The sequence below is a fragment of the Antechinus flavipes genome, chromosome 3 (assembly GCF_016432865.1).
Source record: "Antechinus flavipes isolate AdamAnt ecotype Samford, QLD, Australia chromosome 3, AdamAnt_v2, whole genome shotgun sequence".
Lineage (NCBI taxonomy): Eukaryota > Metazoa > Chordata > Mammalia > Dasyuromorphia > Dasyuridae > Antechinus > Antechinus flavipes.
In genome coordinates, this window is record NC_067400.1 from 171,801,507 (window position 1) to 171,816,524 (window position 15,018).

At 32.4% G+C, this 15,018-nt stretch overlaps 1 protein-coding gene across 4 annotated transcripts in view; it reads right to left on the reverse strand.

Annotated features, from left to right (window-relative positions):
* Positions 1 to 15,018, reverse strand: part of PCID2 (PCI domain containing 2) — a 41,654-nt gene continuing 26,636 nt past the window's right edge. For 3 of the 4 annotated variants that reach the window (XM_051984233.1, XM_051984235.1, XM_051984234.1), the window contains exons 8-14: positions 12,354 to 12,429; positions 11,975 to 12,116; positions 7,884 to 7,984; positions 6,444 to 6,517; positions 6,161 to 6,286; positions 4,949 to 5,072; positions 1 to 4,600 (exon numbers count right to left, since the gene is read on the reverse strand). In XM_051984233.1, the coding sequence (XP_051840193.1) occupies positions 4,511 to 4,600; positions 4,949 to 5,072; positions 6,161 to 6,286; positions 6,444 to 6,517; positions 7,884 to 7,984; positions 11,975 to 12,116; positions 12,354 to 12,429 (733 nt within the window). In that variant the 3' untranslated portion in view covers positions 1 to 4,510. The remainder of the gene's footprint in view (positions 4,601 to 4,948; positions 5,073 to 6,160; positions 6,287 to 6,443; positions 6,518 to 7,883; positions 7,985 to 11,974; positions 12,117 to 12,353; positions 12,430 to 15,018) is intronic. The other variant, XR_007951753.1, reaches the window with a different exon arrangement.

The following is a 15,018-nucleotide window of genomic DNA, read 5'->3' on the forward strand; positions in this document are numbered from 1 at the left end:
TTCCTGATTCTGGACCAATTCTTTATTGATTTTGTCATGCAATCTTACAAACTTTTAAGAAATATTAAGGCCCATTCAAAAGCAAGCATAACATCAATAAATATTAAAAAGGGGCTTAAAATGCAAATTTTCAATTACGTTCACTTTAAATACTGATAGCCATTTTTAAGAAGCCACTCAAATTTTAAGAACTTGGCTGAGATAACTTAAAAAAGCAACAAATTATAAATTTATTTTGATTATTTTTAACAAAGATTACAAGTCTTTCAATTAATGTAAACAATACATGTAAATGGGCCTTCACTGACACTTATGTAAAGCAAGATTCTATTTCTACCTCTTTTCAAAGATAACAAACAAGAAAGTAATATTTATCTTGTACACAAAGGCAAAAACAATTCCTACTCTCAAGGAGCTAACATTCTAGGAGAGAAAATAAAACTTGTTATCTAAAAACCTGAAATCCTGTATGATAGGGTGCCTGTTAGCTGTAGGCATATGAAAATGTTGACTAAGCAGAAGTTTTTGCTATAAAATGCAAGAAGTATTAAATTAGTGCACTAAAGATAAGAATAGTAAAGAACATTAGCCTCTTTACCATTTTAAAAACTACAATCAGTAGAAGTAAATTGTTTTTAAGTTTCAAGAATCAGGCTTTCAGTTACAAAAAGGATTGAGAACTCATGATGAGTCTAAAATTAGCCAAAGGGGAGAGAGGTTCTAATCCTAGAAAAGGATACAAAAGAAATCATTAGACATACTAGTGCTTAAGACTGGAGAGCATGGATCTGTCACAAAACCAAGATATGTAGAGTGGACCCTGTAATACAAGTATACAGAACAGGCTAAAGAAATATAAAGGAAACAATTTGGGAGTAGATGGTGTAAAGGAAAAAATGTCAGGCCCTAAGAAAGTAAAGCCCAATTTGGAACTCAGGGTTGATAAATGAATGGTCAAATGGGAACAGGGGAGCTCATCCTAAATAGGTAAGTACTATGGCCAAAATATAGTTGGAGTAGTCTGATAAAGTAAACCTCATTTCGCCTGTTGGAAACACTGGCCAATGACAATACATGGAAAGTACTACTGAAGTAGACAAGCAGAGATTGGAGTCTAGAAGGTCAGAAAATGAAGACTCAAGGGATTAAGTGATAAGGCTATGGTAAAGATGTTAACCCCATTGGGATCAATGAATCACCATAATAAAAACCATTTCATTTTGAAATATTTTCCCACTTAAAATGGATAACATTAAAATTTGATATTTTGATCTAGTCATTAAAAAAATAAGACTATTCTGTGAAGTCCTAACTCAGCAAGCAAAATGGTCTAGTGCAGGGGTCCTCAAACTATGGCCGCGGGCCAGATGCAGCAGCTGAGGACGATTATCCCCCTCACCCAGGGCTATGAAGTTTTTTTATTTAAAGGCCCACAAAACCAAGTTTTTGTTTTTGCTATAGTCCAGCCCTCCAACAGTCTGAGGGACAGTGAACTGGGCCCCTATTTAAAAAGCATACGGAGAAAGCATTACATTTAAGAGTCAATTCTGTCTCAGTTATGCCTTTATCCATCCGTTTGAATTGCTCATCTCTAAAAATGTAAATTAAAAGGGCTGGCCCCTTCCAATCTAGGATAAAGTATCCTAGTTCTCTGATCCTCAATATATATCTTTTTTTCCTAATATATGCTGCATAGATAATATAGTATGAAAAATTATGTTCATGTTTAAACTGACCACTTTTATATACATGGTTGTAAATTATATGTTGAAGCATAGACCCTATAAATCGGCTAGTGGCAGTGACTAGGAGGACAAAGGAAAAAAATAGCTCCTTGAGAATTCCTCCACATTCTCAAAGTGACAAATGTCAAGCACATCTTTCTCAGGGACACTGACAGAAGATATTTAAAGCTTACATATTAAAACATCCTCATTTTTCAAATGAGAAAACTGTGCTGAGATAGATTAAATGACATGTCCTAAGTCATTTAACTAGTTAAAATAGATTTTAAAAAATAAGCAGAGTAGAATATGGGTTGGAGGGTTCTGAAACATGTAGAAGCTATTACACTTTCTTGTATTTTTTAACCTCAAATGATACTGTTCCCTTGTGCTCACAAACTGTCAAAATATCAAAGGATTTTTTTCAAGTTCTTTTTAGAATATCCCCACTACTTCAGCCTTGCAACATTTGTCAGCATATAAGCTGAAATAAAGATCTTTGAAGCAATCATGATGAGCAATGGAAAAGTCTCGATTGTGACATGGAGGTAACCTTGGATGCTTGAAAACTTGAAGGGAAAGCTCTGAAGATTCTCCTTGCTGAAAGCATTTTGAGCTTGGGCCCTAGAATGTAATTTCAATATTACTTTTGAATGTATGAAATGTTATACTCAACTTTTCAACTATTTAAATACCTTCTGTTAATTCTAAAGAAAATGTCCATTCCCTATATGTAAATGAGCATTGCTTCAAATGTGAAATATACTGATTTTTTAAAAAATGGACAATGAGAAAAACACCCAGGAAAAAATTCATTTTCTTTAGTTCTCTCATACTTCTCATATAATTTAGTTGGAAAAAAAAGCCTTGGAGAGGATAAGGATCTTCCTATAGTCAAAGAACTATTAAATGGTCAGTGTTAAGGCAGTGATTCCAGTTCAGGTCCTCAGATTTCAGTACTTACTTAACTATTACATATTATTCTGCAAAAGTAATACTTCATGTCGAAGAACTGGGAAAAACAGCAAAAGTTCATCAATTGAAGCAAGCCTAAACAAATTATAAAACAATGTAATGGAATACTAATATGCTATAAAAAGTGATGGATATAATGAATACAGAAAAACACAGACTTAAATGAAAAGCTAGAAAATGAAAAAAGTGGAAGATTTCCAACAATGACTCCAATACAAATTGAAAGAACTCCCCCCCAAAAAACTACAAATAATAAACATGTATCCAAAGAATAAAAAAGGGAAAACTGTCCTCCACTCCTCTGCATAATTAGAGGTTTTAGCAACGTATAACATTACAAATGTTGTTGTTGGTTTTGTTTGTTTGTTTGTTTTTTGGGGGGGGTGGCAACATACTGACAGGTTTGCCGATTATTTTTTCTCTTCTTCCTCATCTTAATTTTTGTTATTACATGGGATGGCTCTCTGGGAGAAGGAACAGAGATGCGAGAATGACATAAAAATGAAAAAATATCAATAACATTTTATTTTTTTAAAAAAATACCTTGCATTTGTATAATGGTTTATATTTAACACATACATTAAAACTAAACCCTTCCAAATGAGGGTACTAGTGGGTACTGGAAAACTTATTTTGGTACAGCAAAAATTTCATTATCAAAATACAGCAAGGGAAGACCTCTTGCAGTGAGATTATATCCTTTTTTTTTTTTTTTTTTTTTTTTTTTTTTTTTTTTGAGTAGCTTCTGAATGCTTCGGTGGGGATCTCTATCATCCTGAAAAATGGAGAGATTCATGCTGGTCTGAAACCAGAAAGCTACTAGGAATTCCAAGACAACTGGGAGAATATGATGTGGAAAAGCAAAGAGGTAGTCTACAGCTGTTCTAATCATTTTCACAGCATTCCCAATATTGAGAAAGTGGGGAAGACAATTTTGTCAGGGTTCAGATAAACTTGAAAATGAGAAAGAAAATGGATTATGGTCCTATCTTTTCTGCTAGGAATAGGAGGAATTTGAAGAGTTCTTTTCCTCGGATAAAGTGGAGAGATGTTTATAGAGAATTTCTGTGCAACAAACTTACAAGCCTACAAGGATCTGAGGTGAGAATGATTTTCCAAAGCATTTGTCATAGTCAGGTAAAAAAAAAAACAAAACAAAACAAAACAAAACAAAACAAAACAAAACAAATGTGCTTGTCTTGCAAAATATGAAAATGTTAAGTTGTAGTGAGTAAATACAAGGAAAAGCAGCATTCACAATCAAATGTAATTTCCCTCTTAAAGTAATCTAAGCTGTTATGGACAAAATTTTGAAATGGAATACTGAAATCCTGATACTCTGAAAGATAAGAGAATTCACCATTTCCATACATACTGAATGTTTTTTCCCAAAAAAAACTTATGAAAAAGTACAAAGATCATTTAATGAATAGCACTATGAAAAGTAAAATGTTTAGCTGCCTTAATTTTCAAAATACCATCTTTACAGAAGTTTTGTAAAAGCTTCATGGTAGACTAGGAATGTTTTCTTTTTTTTTTTTTTTTAATAAAACTTCAGATCATACCGAAGTTAATAGAAGCTGTATTTTATAAAGGAGCAATTCATGTCCCCTAGGTAACTCTGCCAAGTTCATAGCCTGTGTCCCTGGGAAAGAAGCCACGAGAAGTTTCCAAGATTCCAGTCCTGAATGTAACAGAATTACTTTTGAGTTTCAACTGCATGACTTATTTTTGAAAAAAGTTTTGCAAGTTTAAATTTCTGCAAAAATTGTTTAGTCTTAATGTTGCACAATCTGCAGAGTGTTGTTGAATCAACACACAGTTGAAAGTGGAGGAAAAGGATTTTGCTTGCTAACCACTAGCTTTTGATGCTGATGAGATATGTATCCTTTAATATGACCCTGAAAGAAGAGAAAAGAATAAAAAGGGGTTATTTAGGATTGGCTTCATACTTCTTAAAATCACATTAAAGATGAAAAGTATAGACTATAGTCTTTCCTATGATTCCAAATTTGCAATGATCACACAACTTACTTCACTGCAACTTGGTACAGGAATCAAAATTAAAATATTATAGATAACAGCTGCATTTTACATAATATATCAAAACAAAATGGATTTATTAAGAAAAAGTTACTGAAACGGTTCAATAAAAAAAGAAGAGATATCTAAGTAGTGTTAACATTTACTTGAATAAAAAATTCAAATTCTATTATCACCAATGAAATTAAGTCAAACTAAATACATACCATGTATATGAGATTAGCTAAAATGCACTGAACTTCATCAATATCAACATCTTCAACTTGCATGAATTTTAAGGCAACTAGAAAAGCATCAAGAGAAAGCTGATGTGTTTTGAGTAATAAATATCTGAAATTGAGAAAATACATTTAAGTATACACAGCATATCAATTGATTTTTAAAAAATTGATTATATTGATGGATTAAAACCAAAAATATTTCAGCATACTACATTGGTATACACTGGTCTTCAAAAAAAACTAAAAGTTATAATGGGGGAAAAAAAAATCTATGAAATCAATTTCCTCCTTTTTTTAAAAAGGATGATAATTTAATTTACAATTATCTCCTAAAGTTATTCCTTCAGGATCAATTAACTTAATAAATCTGATATATGACATCCAGAGATTTACCATTCTAACCAAAAGTTTGATTTAAAAAAAAAAAAAAAGATTATGAAATCTTATTTTTCTTGTTAACAAACATCAGCTTTTCCTGGAAAAACAGAGAAAAGCTATTAACAGTATTAATTGAAATTAATAGCAACATCTGGTTAATTTTCCAAGAAAAAGGCAACTAATTCAATATGTTTATTCATACTGACAAAATTTTAGTCTTACTTTATTTGTAAATATATACATGTAAAAATTTCAAAATTATATAGAAGAGTTAAATCTTTTTTTAAAAAGTCATTTGATAATGATTTGATAATGTTTTGATAAACAACAATAAGTCACTGATGAACCATGAGATAAGCCCACTATGGAACAGTGCAATCCTTTGGATTAAGAAATAAATGGGGAAAACTTTGGCCAGTTTCATTTCTTTTGGCAGGGCCAAGCAAAAAATTGTAGGTCTATAATCAGAGAACAGGATAATTTTTCCATGTCTCAAGAAAGTGTACACCCTCTCCTTTTCATAACTTATGCGCATAATATAACATTTGTATACTATATAATACATCCTAGTAATCCAGATTTAATCTTACTAATATGCTTTTCTAAAAAAATATATATATATTTTAGCAGTTATTTCCCCAGAAATAACCCAACAAAATACAATGCTTACATTTAAAATGTGACTTGATACGTTTAAAAAAAAAAGAGAGAATTCCCCACAAACCTCTAAAGGCCTTGTTCTTACTAAATATCTCCCTTCCCCACCCCCATGCAAAAGTTTATTCTTTGTTATTTAACCAGAAAGAGGAAAATGCTTACACTTTCTTAAAGAGATTTCTATAGGTGATGATCTTCAGCTTCTCAAGAATAAGAAAAATACCACAGCGAATAAAGAAAGTTTCATGTTTTGCTAAAGCTTCATTCAAGAGCAGAAGATTTCCTTCACTATAATAATTGATAGAAAAGATAGACAAGTATAATTTAGTACCTTAATAACATTACTAAAGAAAGATATTTTTTACTTACGGCAAATGCACTAAACTAAAAAATTAGTCCAATAAATTTACAGTATTTTAAAAATTAATAAGAGAACATACTGTACCTCACAGCTTTGGTTACTTCTGCAAATTGCATAAGATGATACTTTTTCAAAAGCTCAACTGTTGGCATATGACCCTATGAAAAATGTTTACATTTTGCGAAATAAAAATTTTGTATTTACAAATAATTGAACAAAACTCTATAAACCCTTATCCAAGAAATTATAAAATAAAACAAAAAAAAGAGTTATGATTGCTTTCTTAGAATTTATTACCCCTAGAAATAGTTGTATGTGGATACGGGTTTTTTTTTCCCTAATTTGAAATTATTTTTTATCAAAGCTTTTTATTTTCAAAACACATGCATGGATAATTTTCAACATTCACTCCTACAAAACCTGGTGTTCCAAATTTTTTCCCTCCCTTCCCCCTACCCTCTCCCCTAAGACAACAAATAATCCAATATATATTAAACATGCACAATTCTTCTATACATCTTTCCACAAATATCATATTGCAAGAGAAAAATGAGATCAAAAAGGGAAAAAATGAGAAAAAACAAAGTGCAATCAAACAACAACAAAAAGAGTGAAAATACTACATTGTAATCAACATTCTGTTCCCCCTGTCCTCTCTCTAGGTACAGATGGCTCTCTTCATCACAAGACCATTGGAATTAGCCTGATTCATATCATTGTTGAAGAGAGCCAGGTCCATCAGAATTGATCATATAATCTTGTTGTATAATGATCTCCTGGTTCTGCTTAGCATCAATTCATGTAAGTTTCTCCAGGCCTCTCTGAAATCATCCTGTTGGTCGTTTCTTACAGACAATAATATTCCATGATATTCATAAATAATAACTTATTCAGTCATTCTCCAATTGATGGGCATCCACTCAGTTTCAAGTTTCTTGCCATTACAAAGAGGACTGCCACAAATATTTTTGCATATGTGGGTCCTTTTCCCTCCTTTATGATCTCTTTTGGGATATAAGCCCAGTAGAAAACATTGCTGGATCAAAGTAAGCACAGTTTGACAAACCTATAAGGATGTTTGTTTGTTTGTTTTTTTTTTTAATAAAGGAAAAGTAACTTAATTAAACCTAACAAATACTATCCATTTCTTTTTAAATACCAAAACTTTAGTGGACAGAAATTAAATCCAGCTAAGATGAAATAAGAAGTGTTATATTTTCCTTGCTTTATGAGTCAGTTTTTCTCAGATAAGACCAACTAACAAATGTTTTGTGAAAATGATGATTGTGATAAGGGGGGGAGAATCACATTTTTAAAAGGAAGGTAACAGAAGCAAAATATATCCTCAAAATATTCATCATATAAATTAGTTCTACCCACCTTCCAAATCTCCTTTTTCTATTATTCCAAGGACACAATGTAAGTGAGATATTGATAAACTAAGATTATAAAATCAGTAATCAAGACATTTCTTTCACTTCAAACTCAATAAATCTAGAAAAATAAAGAAGTATAATCACTCACCAACAGCATTTTTACTGGCAGCAGATATATCAGAATCATTCTTTTATTTTTCTGACTTGAACGGTGACAATGCTCAAAGGCAAATGACAGATATTCTTCAGCTGTAAGCAAATAACACCCCCCCCCAAGAATATTTAAAGATCATACTAAACATTTTTCAGTGCCTCTTCATCAACATTAAAATAACATGTATTACAATTTATCCCTCCAATATCTAGGACAAAAAGTGCCTTTTCCTCATATAAATATGCAGCCTAATTCAATTTCTATAATTGATGATTTTATTTTTTAATGGTAATCAAGATTCAATATAAAAATGCCTAAGATTGCCTGTTTTCTATGAATGAGAAATAAAGGTAGGGAAATTATGTGTCATTAACATTGATGAGAATTGACTAAGGGGGCAGCTAGTTGACATAGTGGATAGAGCACCAGCCCTGAAGTCAAGAGGACCCAAGTTCAAATCTGACCTCAGACACTTAATACATCCTAGTTGTGTGACCCTGGGCAAGTCACTTAACTCCAATTGCTTCAGCCAAAAAAAAAAAAAAAAAAAGAAAGAAAAAGAAAAGAAAAAAAGATGAGTAGGGCAGCTAGGTGGCACAGTGGAGAGAGCATCAGCCCTGAAAAGTCAGGAGGACCTGAGTTCAAATCTGGCCTCAAACACTTAATACTTCCTAGCTGTGTGACTCTGGGCAAGTCATTTAACCCCAATTATCTCAGCAAAAAAGAGAGAAAGAGAATTGGCTAAGGCTATCTGGCAAGGCTGTAGCAACATCATAATTACTTTATACAAAAGGCAATAATACACACATGTGGGAAAAAATGAGCATGTTAAAAATATATAGTTTCAGAAGCTTCTGAAATAGTCATGCAGGATAAAAATAGAATAGAGAGTAGCACTTATTACCATGTGCTATGATTACAAAATTTATTGAATCATATTATTTCCTTTCTACCATAGGATGATTTATAAGCACTTATTATTACATATTCGCAAATAACCAACCACGCACAAATGAACTCAACATAACTAACAATGTCTAATAAAATGAATGAGATGTCCACTAATATCTTCATTCCCTTCTTGGATATCAATATTAAAAAAAAAAAATCATTCTACTATATGATTTAATATCATTTACATATTAAAATTAGAAATAAGTCCTGCTAAATCCAACGGTCTACTTTAAAATTTAAATGAATTTAACTATTGTCATTTTGTGATTATCTAAATAATTCTTCAAATTACTAAACTACTGGAAATAATATCAGGATTAGGTGAACTCTCTAATGGGCCTGGCTTTAATGACAAACCATACATCCTTCCATTTTCTCCAAGATGTTGAGGAAATCTAAAGAATAGAAACTAGGTAGTATTATAGCAAACACCTAAGTTGAATCTTATTCTTAAACTCCATGCTCTTGCACATAGCAAATATTTTCTCCATATCTACTAAGTATGAGCCTTTCTACTGATCTCTAAGAACTAAAGCCAGCAATGTATTTGCCTTGAAACCAACTCTTTTCCCGTTGGTACAAAACTCTAACCCAATGAAAAATTTTGCTTCCTTGACAAAAACTGGTTTTACAACTTGGGAACATATATTTTATTATGTAAAATTTACTTGTAAATTTTAAGATTATCCCTTTAATTTAAAACACATGTAAATATTCAGATTCAACAAAAAACACAGATAATATTGGGATAATATTAATAAATCACTTATGCCAAATTAGATATCTTTTTTAAAGTTAAGCAACTGCTCAAAGGTAAAATATTAGTACACTAAATGTTAATAGAAAAAATTTAAAATAAGCTTTTTTTTTTTTTTTAAACGCTCTGAATTTACATAACAATTTCCAGTATTTTTATTTTCCCCTAAGTTGCAGTCTTGGTCAAAGGAGAAATGGATCTGCACAGTCCCACTGAAATACTACAACTGCTAATAAAATCAAGTTTTTACACTATTACCAAGTGGCAGGTTAATTCTACAGATGTTTGGAAAATGATTTGATTTAAGAGAAGTAATATTCAAAACAATCTCACTACTGTTTAAAAAAAAATCCAAAAACAAATGGGAAGTATAAAATTAGAAAATATTTAATAACAATTTTCTCAATATTGATTTAATGATGCCTTTGAAATTAAAAACAATAGAAAATTCTGCATATACATTAGTCACTAATAGTAATTAAGAAAAAAGGAAACCACTGAATCATCTTGTCTCTTAATCATCTCATACAACCTACCAATTTTAGAAATAAAGGAGGACAGTGATGCCACAGGAGGTTAATTGACTTTTACACAAGTTAAAATACCAAGAAAAGGAAGCTTCTAATCTGGCTGTATTAATTCCAAATCCAACATTCCTTCCACCATAATCCAATGGCTGTTTTCAGTTCTGAGTCTGTTAAATTTCTCTCTTGCATGCAATACTAATGAACACTCTTCTCTTTTCTTTTGCCGTGCCTCCCATGGATTCTGTAACACTGGACCCGACTTCCTCCTTTTCTGGAAATTCCTTTTGTCTTTTTAATTGCTTTCTCTTTTCTCTCTTCTCCCTGCCTTTCTCTTCTCTATCTACACTATCCCCTAGCATCCACAATTCCATGACTTCCAGAATCATAGATCTAAAGATGTAAAGACCACAGAGCCCATCTAGTCTAACCTTTTCCAGTCGATGAAACTGAGACCCAAAGAGCTTAAATGATTTGCCCAAGGTATAGTAATTACTAAGTGCCAAAGGTAGAATTTAAGCTATTGAACCAAAGTCCTCTGATATTGGTGCCAATATGGTACACCCATGACACTGAACTATGATGATGCTGGCCTGAACTGAATCACTCATATTCAGATAATTCTCAAGTTTCTATCTCCAGTTCTGACCTCTTTCCCCCTAACTCCACTTGTGTATTTTTACCCATCTACTTGGATACCTCAAATTGGATGGCCTATCACATCAAACTCATGAAGTCCAAACTTGTACTGCTCTTATTCCAACCCCATCCTTCTTTATTTCTGTTGATGTCATGCAGGATCACAATTTTGCAATCATTTTTATACTTTCCTTTCCCTTACCTCCACAATACATCCTATCAAAATCGATGGCTAGATTTCACTAACTCTATTTGTGAAATTTCTCTTGCTTCTATGCTTTCCTTCCCCTCCCCCACTACTGCTACCAGCCTAGTTCAGGTATTCCTGGACCTCTTATCTGTATTATTATACAAGTTTCCTCACAGGCCTACCTCCAATCACTCTCTTGTTCAAGTTATTCTTTACATTGATGTTATGATCATCTTTCTGATTAACAGATCACATCACTCCCTATACAAAAGCCCAAGTGGCTTGTGACTGAAAAAATTAATAAAATACAAACTCCTTAGCCTGGAGTCAGCTTGGAAGAAAGGTTTAGAAAACTACTTTACCTTTCTAGCCTCTTTGCCTTTGCAGTCTCCCAGCCCTGAAACAGATTCAGCCTATCTCTACCTGATGGAAACTTCCTTTCTGCTATGCTCAGCTTAGATGTCACCACCTTCTCCAAGCCTTTGCTAAGGTATTCTAAAAGAGAACTTTCCTCTTTGCTCTTTTCTTACAGTATTTATAAATGGTACTAGAGCTGTTTGCGTAGTTGTTCTCCCACCAAAAATATAAGAGCAGATGGTAGTGTTTCACCTTTGTATCCACATAATGTATTCCACAAAGTCATTACTTACTGGATACTAGGGGAATTGAATAAGAACTTTAAAATACATATATTTCGAGGTTGCTTCATTTACACATCCCAAAAGAAAGAAAGAAAGAAAGAAAAGAACAATTTTAGTCTATAATACTGTGAATTCTCTCTGTTGGAAGAGAATGGAATCTTCTCACAGCAGGAACAGTGAATTTTCAGATGTTTCATTTTCATTTATTTTTAAGCAATTTTGGGTCCAACAAAGAATACAATCCAACACCTGTTACCTGTTGTCCTAACTGGAATTGAAATATAGTAGCTGTATAATGAAATGAATGTTTTTTTTTAAACTATGAATCATGTTGTTTTCAATCCCTCTACCAATATTAATAACTTATTCTGTTAGGATACCTTGCTTAAAATCACTGTCAAACATCGCCTTGCGACCAACATAGTACTTGTATGTAACTCTCTGTGCTGTGCTGTAGTCATCTTTCAGATTTGAGCTATCAATTGCTCTAATTAAGGGCTTACAAAGATGAAGTTTGTTGATCTGTAAAGAGGAGATTCACATTAGCACACAATATACAAAAGTAAAATAAATGTTAGATAAAATGATACTATGCTATCTCAGTAATAATATTAAAACCATTCTGTAAAAATGGAAGTCAGAACTTGCTACTTCATCAGCCAGGGTTAAGATAAATGTAGCATTCACGAGGTAATCTTCCTAGAAAGAAATACACTTTATAAATAAACATTTTTATCAAGTATTAAACTAGAAGCCTACCTTAAAGTAAATTTTAAATAGTTGATTGACCAGAAATAGCATTCCCCACTTCTTAGAGTCATCTATACCAGCACGACTGTTGCGAGAAATTAAGAAAAAGAAGTAAAATTTCTGTGACTAGTTAAAACAAGAAAAACAATCAACTAATCAAATAAGCTTTTGGAAAGAGCCAAGAGCCTTTCGCATTATCATTATTAAAATGAAAGTAGAAAAAAAATGTCTTATCTAATTTATGAAACTAAAAAACTGAGAATCAGGGAATTGTAATCCTGATTTAACATCTCTTAGGTCAAGTTGTCTAATATGTATTATAAACAGTTTACAGCAATGTCATGCAAATTTGCCTAATTTAAGTGAAAAGCACTTTGGAAAAATAGAAAAAGTTAAGATACATGTTCTATTTGAACATGTAAGTCTAAGATTGAACACTTTAAATTTCAATTAAAACTAAGTTACCCACTTCACTATGCTTTTTATATCCTTTTAACTCTATTATCAACAAATTCCCTTCCATCTTCATCCCATTCAACATCTACCTCTTCACTCTAATCCTTACTGGATTTGTGGATTTCATGTACCTTGAGACTGTCTCCACTGGAAGTTACTCTTTGACTTACAGAGTTATGAGAATTAGTGGACATACTACTTGTTTCTCCAGACAAAATTCTTGACTTTTTTTCTACCATTATCTCTTACTAGCTCTCTCTTTCGAGTTCCATGCAAGCCATCTATATTATCCCTTCTCCATATTTTTGTAGTTATTTCCCAATCACCAGATTATTCTTCCCTTTTATTCCTGGTAACTTTCATATTTAGCTCAAGGTCTTCCCTTCACCCTCATTCCCTACTACTGTATCCAGGAATCTATCACTGTTAATACTATAAACTCATTCATTAGCCAGACTTCAACCTCTTTAACTCCAACAACCCTCCCTATCCTGCTTCAATCACAGACATCATTTCTCTGAAATGAGTCATCTCCAAGAACTAGGATTTTTACAATTCTTCTCACTACAACTTCTTACCTCCATTACTCATAATGCCCTTGGCACAACCTTCAGTCTTTTGATATATCTTTATTTTCTCCCACTCTGGTTTTTAAGGAGAACTTTGACTGTTAAGGAGTCAAAAACTTCCCAGAGTGAATCTTGCTGGCCAACAACTATATTTCACAAGTTACTGCTCTTCCCCTGATCTTTCTCCATTTCTGACCTGAAAATTTTCATCTTTGCACTATTCTTTTCAAATTATTTTGAACTGGTCAAGTGTAGTGGTACATGCCAATGGCCCCTGCTACTGGGGAAGGCTAAGAGCTTGAGTTTGGGAATTGTGAACTACAGTACAACTCAAATTGAGTGAGTGCCCACACTGAATCCAACCCCAATATGATGAATGCCTGTAGCTTAACATCTCTTGAATCTCTATTTTTTCTGCTATCACCCTAGTACAGGTCCTAATTACCACCTATCTGGTCAACAACAATCACCACTTCACAGGTTTCATTGGTTTACTAATTAATCTCCATGATTTCTCCTTTATACCTTTACCAGAATAATTTTTTAAAAGTATAAATCTGGTCAAATTACCCTAAACTGCCCCTTGTAATATGGAAAATTCTAAATGTAAAATGGAAATTCTAACTTCTAACAGATCATGTAAAGTGCTCTGTATGAAAGAAGTACTTAGTATTTTTTTCTAATATTGTACTGTAAATTCATATGGAGAAGTACACAACTCCCTTCAGCCCATTCCATAATACCTTCTCTTTATTGACCTAGTCAGTATTTATAAACAAAGCCAATAATAAAAACCATCTTCAAAAACTTTTAAAAAATTAATGAAATCTCTCTAAATAAACTATAATATTAGAAAATAAGGATATTTATGATTGTCTTTATCCTGTGTTTTTCATAATGGAAAAATGTGTTTTAAATGTCTTTAAAATTTTTTTTTAAATGTCTTTAGAAAATAAGTATGTACCTACACAGAAGGCTTCTTGAATCACTAAGACCTAACAGGGACCATAGTAAACCTCCCTCATTTTACAGATAAGGAAATTCTGTTGCAGGAAAATCAGTTGACTTTGCTAAAATCAAAAGAGAAAAAGGAAAGGAACAAACAAGTAAAGGACCTACTATGTTCTAAGCACCTCATAAATATTATCTCATTTGATCCTCATAACAACCCTGTGAGGTAGATCTTATTACTACATCCATTTTATAGTTGAAGAAACTGTGGCAGATAGAAATTAAATGACTCAATTAGAAAGAATTGGATTGAAAGATTGGAAAGAAAGGATTTGAATATGAGTCTCTATAGGCCCAGCACTCTTATCTAATGTGTGGCTGGCAGTACCCTAAAAATGACTTGGGTTTCTCAATTCTTGGGATAATGTTACTGCTTGTTGTATCAAACCCAGATTCTTTTCCTTCCAGTATTTTACTAAGTTTACACGCTCCATTTAAACTGGTAAAAACTATTTATTTTGTACAAATTATCAAAAAAAGATAAATATGCTTGTGCCCCAAATGTTAAATATCTGAAAAGTAACATGTATATCCCTGCTTGGGTAGGCACAGGCTAGATAGCTACCAAAATTTCAACTGAAGGAGAATCTCCCTTGAATCTAGGAAGCATAACTGGTAAGGGAGACTTTTTTGGAAGA